The sequence below is a fragment of the Triticum aestivum genome, chromosome 4A (genome assembly GCF_018294505.1).
Source record: "Triticum aestivum cultivar Chinese Spring chromosome 4A, IWGSC CS RefSeq v2.1, whole genome shotgun sequence".
NCBI lineage: Eukaryota > Viridiplantae > Streptophyta > Magnoliopsida > Poales > Poaceae > Triticum > Triticum aestivum.
In genome coordinates, this window is record NC_057803.1 from 102581702 (window position 1) to 102592949 (window position 11248).

An 11248-nucleotide genomic window follows, 5' to 3' on the forward strand; every position below is an offset into this window, starting at 1 on the left:
CGTCGGGAGGATGGCGTGAGGGAGGTGGGTGTCGTCGCGGGTGGCGACGTGTTGGGCGTCCGGGGCCGGGGTCTCGCTGTCACGGAGATCTGGGTGCTCGCCCTCGGATTCGAGCACGAGATTTTATTTTCGTTGGCAAACAGGAAAAGCCTTTTGTTCAATTCAATGGTCCCTCGCGTCGCGTCGCGCTTTGAGGGATGCCAAGATCGAGCCCGGCCAATGGCGCGACGGCAGCACCCCGCGGTGGACAGGACAGAGACGGACGTCTTGCTGTTGTTCCGACGGTGCTCGGCAGCGTCGGGTGCCAAGTGTTCGCCTCTGCGTCAGCTCACATGATCGGCCGCTGGAGACAGCTCAACAACGTGAACAGGAGCAGTACCAAGTTCAAGGAGTCCAAACGAAACGAGCATCCGGAAAGAAAAAAAAAGCTATGGAACAATGTCGTGCAGATCTGATCACGCCCTTCTCCGTGTTGTTCTGCAAGATTTATTATACGGTGGGCAAACAATCACATTTTTATTCTTCTAGCCTCCGAGAACACCAGTCAAGGGAGCAACATCATCGCACCGCTTGGCCCACAATACAAACCTCACAGCTTAATAAACCCCGGATCCTTTTTACTCTACATATAAGATTTATCTTGGTAAAGTTTGATCATATTCGTATTGAAAAAATATCAATGTTTACAACACTAGAGTTATGCTCCCTCCGTTTCACAATGTAGTACGTCCACGCTTTCCGAAATTCAAGTTTAACCGTAAATTTAACCAACGAGAACAACCGTGGCGGAAGCAAAACTTATACCACTAAATTCGTATTTTTGATATGAATTCAGTGATGTAATTTTTGTTCCCGCCACAGTCGGTCTTGTTGACTAAATTTATGGTCAAATTTGAATCTCGGGAAGCACAGGCGCACTACATTGCGGAATGAAGGGAGTACAATATGAAAATTAAATTCATAACACATCTAATTATATTGATTTTGTATTGTGAATGTTGGTATTTTTTATATATAAAGTTGATCAAACTTTACCAAGCTTGACTTGAGGCAAATCTTATATGCGAAGTAAAAAAGACCAAAGGGAGTGCGATATAGAACATGGAAGAACACTATATTTGGCTGTGCTAATGGTGGGTGCAAACAATAGCAGCAATCTGAACTTCGTTGTCACACCAACTTCGCATGCAAATGATAACGTTTTGATGCTTTTGATCCCACGGAGTGGGAGCATTTCCCAACTTCTGTTGCATGTGATTCTCATCTGGCTTTGCCTTCCACCATTCTGAGCATGATGATGGTTGTACTAGATGAAACAGGGCATGAATTTGAACATGCCCCACTACAGAAAAATCAATCCAACAGCAAGGCAATTCTTAATCCGAAAAGAGTTCACCAAGTTGCAAAATAATCACACAATTCTGACCACAACTTTCTTCACATGGCTGATCTGAACAATGGCGAATACTCATGGAGTCTAGATTCAAGATGACCTCAGTTTTACAGGAATATTTATTTTGGTTGCCAACAACACAAGATATGACTGGACTCCTGGGCAACAAAGCGAAATATGGCCTCTTCCTTGGTAGTCTTCAAGCTGGATAGAACCCATTGACACTCATACCTCCATCCACTGAGATCGTCTGGCCTGTTATGTAAGTGGAACCAGGCATGCAAAGAAAAGCAACCAGCGATGATACCTCTCCTGGTTCTCCGACACGCCCCAGTGGAGTTCGACTCACAACGGAGGCCTCAAATTCCTTGTTAGCCAAAAGCTGCACCAAAAACAAATAGCAGAGGTTCAGGGATCAGAGTTACCATTTTCCAAGAGGTTACATGATAGGGCCCCGCCCCATGCACCGAGTACAGGCAGATGTGCTAACTACAAAGAGTTCATAAGCAATTGTTCTTGCACAAAAGAAGCTTTAACATGTGGCTGCAATATAATATATTCTTTCTATGTTTACTACTATAGGACTAAGAAGAAAATTTGAGATAACAGAATGTAGTTTTGATGTGCTTCTATACACATGTACAAATGACCATGAATGGCATCAGTTCTACTCCCTCCGTCCCAAAATGTAAGATGTTTTTTGACGCTATCATAGTGTCGAAATATTGGGACGGAGGGAGTAATAAAATTAAGAGCATATTCAAGGAATGAGAAACTGGAGCTGCCCACAGAAAAAAAAGGGAAGGAGAAAAAACAGAGCGTGGCTTAGCTAGTTTCAGTTGGACACTACTGCTAGCTCTCAAATTTGTGGACATTTATGTTATGTGTACCACGGTTAGCTATAGCAATTATCGACACACAGTTAGGTGGCTTATATATTCAGGGTACCAGGCAATCTTCAGCAGGAATTCAGGATCCCAACTTTAGCATGGCCACCGCACAAGGACAGCATGCCCAAATCAAGAAAAGGAATTTAGGATCCTAACATTAAACTCTCATTTTCTGAATTGCTGCAGGCATGACTGTATATTGGTCGGTATCATTATTTTAGGACCCTGATAAGTACCGAATGTCAGGTACGAGCGCATGGCAACTCCGAACGTTTTCGACGGCAGGTTTAGTGACGCGAGAATGGCAACTTTAGTTGCCAAACATGGCAAGAAACTTGCCGTGTGTCACTGGAAATCGCCATCCTTGCGTGACTGGAATTGCCATTGAAAAACGTCAGGACCGGAGTGCCACGCACCTGACGTGTGGCACTTATCATTTGGGTTATTTTACCCTACTTAACAGTTTTAATCCTAACCATGCATGATTGACCCTCCCTTTCAGCAATCCTTCCAGGGTACACTTATTGTGGATTAGCGGAAGTAGATACATGATACACCTGCTCCCTGCTACCATCTTGTAACGTGGGAACCTAATACGTCAAGAGCTAAGGTATACTAATTATAACCATTGTGAAATAAGATAATACTGATAACCAAACAGCTGCACTCTGTTCGTTCTCTGATAGTAATGACGGTACAGGCTGAAACCAACATGACTTTTACTACCCTAAATGTAATTTGAATATAAGTATAAGCATACTTTTTGCGATAATTTCTATCGACTGGTCCTAAAACATGCACTTTGTTCATTCTCTGATAGTAGATGGAATGTATAGGCTCATATCAACATGATTTTGCTACTCTACATGTAATTTGAATATAAGTAGAAGCATACTTTTTGTGCTAATTTCATCAAGAACTGATACTAAAACATGTTTAGTATCATAAATGAGTCAGCTTGCTCTGTTCAGATACTCAACGACATAATCATATCACTATAACTAAGCACAGGTTGCGCAGCAATGCTCTCAAGAAAAATAATGCAGTTAAACACATATATGGAAGAAAGCAATAGAATAATGCATAATTAGTCCTCAAGTCAAACAGGTAAGAAGGATAACCACGACGCAGTTAGAGTTGCTATAGTCTGCATACTACGTCACAATCATGATTCATAATATGTTCCAAATTACTGTATAGACTTGAGAGGAATAATCAAATTGAGACCCTTACTCCTTCTGTAAGCGAAGTCGTTATGTACCATGGAGCAACAGAGTTTGTTCTTATGCCATCTTTTGCCCATTCACATGCTAGGTTCTTGGTTAACTGGTTGATGGCACCTGAACAAAACCAGTAGCTAGTTACGCATAGTAGATGTCTGAAAAATCATAGTAGATGCTCAGGAAGTCAAAGTCATGGGCGGGTAGTGAGCTCCAGTAGTTACCTTTAGTCATGGCATATAGAGTACCGCTAAATACGGCTACTAATCCACAGACAGATGATATGAAAACAATGCTTCCCAAACCAGATGCTTTTAGAAGAGGATGTGCAAGTTGGCAAAGATGATATGCAGATTCAAGATTAGTGGCCATCAAAAAAGAGTAATCTTCAGCGGAAAATTCAGTAGTTGGCTTCCTTATGTTTGTCCCCACATTGTTTACCTTAAAGAGGAAATGAAGAAAGTCAGAGCGAATCGGCACAAACAATATGCAGACCCAAGGCAAGTGGCCCTCAAAGAGAGTAAACATTTCTCGCAGAAAAAGAGTGATTAAACTTCTACAGGACATTCAGTAGTTGGTTTCCTTATGTTTGTTGCTCCAATGTTTACCTTAAAGACCAAGTGAAAGAAGACGGCACAAATCTACACAAGCACTCAGGTTATGGAATCAACACTACAAAACACATGGAAAATTAAAACGGAGATCCAACAAACAGTTTATCTTGCAGGGCACCCTGCAGTCCTGTGCTCTGACAAAACCCGGATTTTGGTGGAATGCGCTATATTTGAATAAAATGCAGATCTTCAAGGAAAATGTTATTTCCCCGTAAAGGACAACAGGAGTACTGCCCACTCAATTAAAAAACAGTTCAATTTCACAACGCACATATGTAACAAGCGACAAAACCATTTTGGTCGACTAGAGAAGCAAAGAACCTAAACGCTAGCCATTATCGTCGGAAACAACACGCTGGAAGGTAAGTGCTCACGCATTCACTGCTCAACACCGAATATGAGACCACTCCATCTAAGAAATGATGTCTATCCGGATAAACTTTGGGCCGCTGCTCCACCAGTCAGCTAACCTGCCCTGGATGGTAGCTGTCTGAGTCAGCTGCTCAAGATTGGACCAGGCCGCCACCTTCTTCCACACCTGCTTGGAAAAGCTACAATCCATCACGACATACTCAGCTGATTTATTTTCCACCCTGCATTGGTTCAATCCACTTGTTTTTGTCAAGAGCACAGTGAACCTTACTATTCTTGAATCTCACGCTACTACTAGCAATGGTACAATCTACGCCGCCACCTTCCCAGGAAGCCATCCAGATTCCAAGAACTTGGCTGTCTGGTCGTCTCCCAGGGTTACCAAAGTCGTGGCACTGAAGAGGGCCCGATCGAACGGCACCGTGTTGCCCGCCCAAGGTTTATCAAGATCTGTCTATTCAGACCATCAAAGGAAAATATTGACCTATGAGATTTAGCAAACTTCACCAACGCACCAAAAGTTAAACATCAGCTTTCGCACCTGTGGTAATACTAGTACAGCCAGTACAGCCATCAACACATTTCATTCAACCTTGTGTTTACAAATTTTCAAATTTTGAATTCACCTGTTCTATGCAGAATTATTAAGATAAGAAACATCATTTCATTGGGAATGTCTGTCCGCAGCGCGTTTTTGTGAAATCAACATACACATGATGCTGAAAGTGAAGAAAGGTCCATAAATAAACACACGGACATGATTGATAGTGAGAGGTGGCCAGGTGGGAGTCAATGTAGTTCGCAAGCTACATCGGGCAATTGCACGGACCAGTGGGTTTAGTACTTGACTTTCCGAAGGGCTCCGTGTTTGGTTTGCCATGTTCCGTGCTTCATTACTGTTTCATTTGTACTAGGTTGGAGAATAGTACATGGGCAATTAGGGGGTGAATTTCAACTACGTGTGTGTGCTTAACTGCAACTCACAGCAGGCTGGTATTCCCAGAGAAAAAACCGATAATACAGTACTGCATTTCTGACGGATGGATATGATATATACTAGGAACGAGAAAGAAGAGAAATGAAGATGCGATTTGGTTCCAACTCACGAGGATGTTGAGCTTGCCGCCGAAGCGTTCGGCGACGTCGCCAATCAGGCGCTCCCGCTGCTCCCGGACGGAGAGGTCGCAGACGGAGGTTGTGACGCGGAAGCCCCTGGCCTCCCACTCCTTGAGGCGCTCGCCCAGCTCCGCCTCCTTCCGGGAGCAGGTGTGCACGGCCGCCCCCAGCGCCGCAAGTTCCTCCACCACCGCACGCCTGCGCATCACACGGGCTCCTCAGGCCGGCCATCGAGGGGATCTCTCGGGGTTTGGGGCGCTGCTGGGGAAGAGAAAGAGGTGTCCGAGGGGGTACCCGATCCCGCGGGTGCCGCCGGTGACGAGAGCCGTCTTGCCGTGAAGAGACCACCTTCCTGGAGCACCCGGCTGGCTCGATCCCGACGGCTCCGCCGCAGCCATCTGCCAACCACCCGCCGCTCTCTTCGGATTCTGTGCTTATCGGTTCCGAAACGGAGGCAAAGATTACTTCATCTATTAATTAAGCAGAAGAGAATTGCCCAGTTAATTACGGAAAACCGGGCGAGTGCTTATCGGTTCCACGAACAGACGACCGGAGATGCACTGGTAGACACTAGACAGTGAGGTAGTGTGCGGTCGTTTCTCCTGGAGTACCTGTAGTATTTAAGTTTTTCTTTTTTTTAGGGAAATACCATAATTGCTGATACATGCACCCTCTCGCATACAATTAAAGAATTTGAAAGAAATTTAAAGAAACCTGTAATCGAAAAATAAAATAATAATAATTGTATATGATGTAGCAGCTGCGTTTTCATCATTTCTTACCTTTTTGGCATGAAAAGAAGGAATTTAAGAGCAACTCCAATGGGGCGACCCATTTCGTCCGTCCGCGTTCATTTGGGTCGGCGCGGACAAAAATGGCGGCCCAACGCGTCGACCCAAACAGACGCGCGTCCGTTTTTCGTGCGCGGGCGACCTATTCCGGGCCCATTTTTTAGGCGGATTTGCGTCGGCGCGGACACGAGACGGACGCGCGCGCGCCTACTCCTCTCCCCGGGCCCGCCTGTCGGTGTCAGCCACAACCATTTCCCCCCATTTTTCCAAAAACACTCCGCCAGCGCGCGCCCCCCGCCCCCAACCAGCGATGGAGGACGCCATCGACCTCGACCTCGACGCCGCCGCCAGCCTCGCCTTCCTCGCCTCGTCCGGCGCCGTCGCCCCCTCCGGGAAAGGCAAGCCTCGTGCCCCGCGCAAGACCGCCGCGGTGACCAAGCCGAAGAAGGCGCTGACGTCCGAACAGCGGATAAGGGAGTCGGCCAAGAGGAAGGGTCGGAGGCATGCCGCGGACGCGAGGGATGAGGCCGCTGCACAGGCCGCCACCGCCGCCGCCGCGCAGTAGGAGTTCACCAACGCCCGCGTCGCCGCTGTAACGAGGGAGGCGCTTTACATGCTTGGGGTAAACCCTAGCCAGCACCACCTCGTCCAAGTCGTCGTCGCCGCGGCCAGCCCCGGCTCGTCGATATTTCCTCGGATGGTGCCCGACTCACCCCGCGCATCGGCTTGCAACCCGGTCCCCGGCTTCCACGTCTACCCGCAGGCCTCCCGCCTCTCCGAGGAGTGCTCACCCGACATGAGCGTGGTCGCGCCTTCCACACCCGCGCCCGTGCCCATCGACCTCAACGCCACCCCGGTGGTCGGTGGCTCGTCGTCTGGCGGCGCGAGGAAACGCGCGCGACAGACGCCAGTCGGCGGTCTCCGGGACGCCCGCAACCTGTTCGACAAAATGTCGTCCGCCGTCGACGAGGACTACATGCAACACCTCATCTTCGAGGGTGGTGCGCTGGGCGCTGGCTACGATCCTGACGAGACGCAAAGCCAGGACGACCGTGGGGCGTTCACGCCGGCCGCTGGCTATGATCCCTATCAGGCGGCCTTCATGTGTGATCAGGTCGGCGTCGACCTGGACGGCTTCCCCCTCGACCACGAGTTCCCGGACGAATATGAGCTAAAGGAAGAGTACGAGTGCGGCATCGAAGTGGAGCCTTTGTTCGAGGACGAGCTCGCCAACGGGTCGAAGCCGAAGCGCAAGAGCAAACGCACGAAGGCATACACAGCTGCCGAGGACAAGCTTCTATGCGAGTGTTGGCGAGACATTGGACAAGACCCAAAGACGGGCGTCGAGCAAAAGCATTCAACCTTTTGGACTCGTGTGCACCGCGAGTTTCATGAGCGCAAGAAGTTTCCACCCTACCAATTTGTGAGCACGCGCGGGGGGGTCTCCATTTCCAAGCGGTGGAGGGTAACCCAACAAGAGTGCAACAAGTTTTGTGCCACCCTTGAGAGCGTCAAGGCCCACCCCGTGAGCGGCATCGGCGTGCAAGACATGGTATGATAGCAAGCAAGTCGGCCTCTTTTGTGCCATCAAAATCATTTTTTACGTCTTCATTTGCTATCACTTGCCCATATGCTTGCATGGAAATATTTTGTAGGCATTTCAAGCTTTGGGGGCATTCAAGGTTCAACACAATGGCAAGTGCTTCAACCTCTCCCATTTGCTATCGTGTCATCAAGGACGAAGAAAAGTTCAAGGCACAATATGCCGCGCTCAAGGCATGTGGGGGGAAGGGCGCCGTGGAGGATGTTGGGGAGGGCGAGCCAGCACGACCGCGGGGGAAGACCAACTCCAAGAAGGAGGACAAGCGAGATGCAGCCACCAACACCTTGATCGCAAGCGTGGACGGCATGATGAATAAGAAGGACTCAAGGGAGGAGGAGCGCCGACGTTTCAAAGAAGAGCAAATGAGCACTTTCATGGAGATCCAAAGGAGGAGGCTTAAAATTGACGCCGAGAAGCAAGCCAAGATGTTCGAGCTCGACGCCGAGAAGCAAGCGAAGATGCTAGAGATCGAGGCCGCCAACGCCAAGACAAAGGCGAAAGAAGTGGCTCTTGCAAGCATGATGACCGGGGTGGAGATCATGAAGGTGGATCTCAACGCCTTGTCGCCAAGGAAAAGGTCGTGGTTCGAGAAGATGCAGGCCGACATGCTCAAGTTCCAGGGCGACTGATCTATGGCGTCGAGGGCCATCTTTTTGTATGCCGGCAGGTGTGCCGGCATGACCACGGGAGCCGCGGTGGCGTGGTCAAACTCCAAGTCCCACCATTTTTTGCGTGCTGGCATATGTGCCGGCCGGCTGGCGAGCAAGTGCGCCAGCAGGAACTGTGGTATTTTCTGAAGCCGGCATTGTATGTCGGTGCTGGCATGGTGCTGGCATGATCGGCTGCGGGCCTTTTTTAATTCAAAAGTTGAATGCGGACATGAAATGGGTCGGCGCGTTGGACGCATTGCTGACCCAAATGCAAAACTGGGCGGACGTCGGGCGGGCGGCCGACCCAAACGGCCAAAAAGCGGACAAATGCACCGTCCGTTTGGGTCGCTCCATTGAAATTGCTCTAATGTGTTTTCTGTAATGAGATGACTATGCCGTCAATCGTGATGGCCAGGATTAAAAGAGAAGTCTGAAACTAGATCATTACCGGGGCTAAAGATTTGGGTACGTAATTCCGGGAGAGTAGTCTCGTTCAGCGGCGGAGCTTTTTTCGAGGGCACGCGAAAGGCGTGCCTTAGCTTTATAGAAGGGGAGAAAAAATTTACAAGATATTACAAGCCCGCAGGCATCACCGAAGCGTGCCTACCAGCTCCACAGACACCACCTAGGCGACTACTCACAAAAGTGAAAAACTCCACTCCCTCTAGCTAGCGCCCAAAGCTGACGCTCCCTGAGAATGTTCCCGACCAGTTGTAGCTCATTACACGCGTCGTTCCTATCGAAAACCCTACCATTCCTCTTCTTCCATACACTCCAACAAATCAACATAACAAAAGAGTCAAAATCCTTCCATTGAGTCTTGGGTATCCTCTTCCTCGAAGCTCCCCACCAATCTTCCACCCTGTCCTGGTCATTTGGCAGCAGCTCCAACAGTATGTCTACCTTGGTGAAGCACTGGAACCAGACCTGTCTGGTATAGACACATTGTGTGAGTATGTGGTCCACCGTGTCTTGCTCCTGATCACATAGAAAGCATGGAGAGATCGTGTCTTGAAGGCCATGGCGCAGTCGCCTGTCCGACGTCCAGACCCTGTATTGGACAGCCAGCCACATAAAAAGCTTGCAGGAGAGAGGAGCCCCACTCTTCCAAATTGCGTCCGCAAGCTGGAATCTGATTCCCCCTTCACACATCATCGCATATGCAGAAGCCGCAAAGTAGGTGCCTGCAGGGTTCCATCTCCAGATCATTCTGTCCTCCTCTCCTACGTGCAGCTCAAAGTTCATGGTGGCCTCGCAGAGCCTGATAAGTTGAGCAAGTCCTTCCGTGTCCAGCTCTCCGCTCACGTCGTTCATCCAGTTATGAAGGTACAAGTCGTTCTTTACCAGTCGCTTGTTGATCACCTGTGTTTTGACCTTGGCAACCAATAACGGTGCCAGCTCATTCGCCGTCGATCCGCTAATCCATCTGTCCTTCCAAAAGAGTGCCTTAGTGCCGTCCCCTACCTGCCAGTGAACCATGCTAGAAAAGGCCGAGCTTACATCCTTGTCCATGAGCGCCACGAGTCCTTGCCATGGTCGAGTGTCATCATGTCTCCTAGGCCACTCCCACCTCATCCTAAGCGCGATACCGTGACGGTGGAGGTCAATTACTCCCAGTCCTCCCATCTGCTTCGGCCTGCAAACCCTCTGCCAGGCCACCGCGCACTTTCCTCCATGAATTTGTTCAGAGCCAGCCCAGAAGAAGGCTCGGCATCCATTGTCCACCTTTTCTAGCGCCCACTTTGGTGCTTCAGCCACGAGCATATGGTGGATCGGTCTCGCCCGCATTACCTGGTTCACAAGGATCAACCTGCCAGGCCGAGTCACCAGACCTCTCTGCCATCCCGGAAGAATCTTCAATGCTGCATCAATAATAGGCTGCCAGTCGGATCTAGTCAGTTGCTTGATACTGAGCTGTAGACCCAAGTATTTGCATGGAAACTTGGCGATCTGCCAAGGCACCATGCTCCAAACCAAGGCCTCATCTTCCTCGCTGCTCCTGATGAGTATTGCAGATGACTTGGCAAAGTTGACTTTGAGGCCAGAAGCTTCTCCAAAGATCCTCAGCGGCGGAGCTACACACCAGGTTTGGGGCCTGGGTCGCAGCGCCGAAAGTATTCATTGACCATAGCGGTTTTCTTTACCGTTAGTCATCGTAGATCACTATAGCGTGGAAGATGGCCCCGGGCCAGTGCTAGTCTGGCTTCGCTCTTAGTCTCGTTGTATTGCCTTTGTTTGTCATCTCTTAAAAATTTATTAATCCCTGTTCGAGGACGGGGCGTCAATCCGCATTGGCTGAGCAGCCCATCCGAGTTTGAGCCCTGGCTCAAACACACGATGCGTATAAAGTTTCTTATATAAAAAAAATGCCAACAAGGGTTAACTCTTGGATTGATCTTATTTTTCTTTACACAAATGATAATGCCCACACGTGTGACATGTTTGCATTTCGTCCACACACGTTGGTCCTTGTTGATTCTGTTTGCACGAATCTTAAAGAAATATGTTGGAATTTCAGTGCCACGTAGGCATAGCATGTTGTGTGGGCGTTAGAGCGCTCGCCCATACAACCCGCAGCACGCGGTTGTCGGCTGCGTCG

General features: G+C 49.1%; 1 protein-coding gene across 1 annotated transcript; it reads right to left on the bottom strand.

Annotated features, from left to right (window-relative positions):
* Positions 1 to 1353: 1353 nt before the first annotated feature.
* Positions 1354 to 6069, bottom strand: LOC123085414 (tropinone reductase homolog At5g06060). The gene is made up of 5 exons (XM_044507046.1): positions 5900 to 6069; positions 5596 to 5803; positions 3728 to 3944; positions 3517 to 3623; positions 1354 to 1775 (listed from the first exon to the last, which is right to left on the bottom strand). Exons 1-5 carry the CDS (start codon positions 6001 to 6003, stop codon positions 1593 to 1595), a joined length of 819 nt encoding a protein of 272 aa, XP_044362981.1. The 5' UTR covers positions 6004 to 6069; the 3' UTR covers positions 1354 to 1592.
* Between the last annotated feature and the right edge of the window lie 5179 nt (positions 6070 to 11248).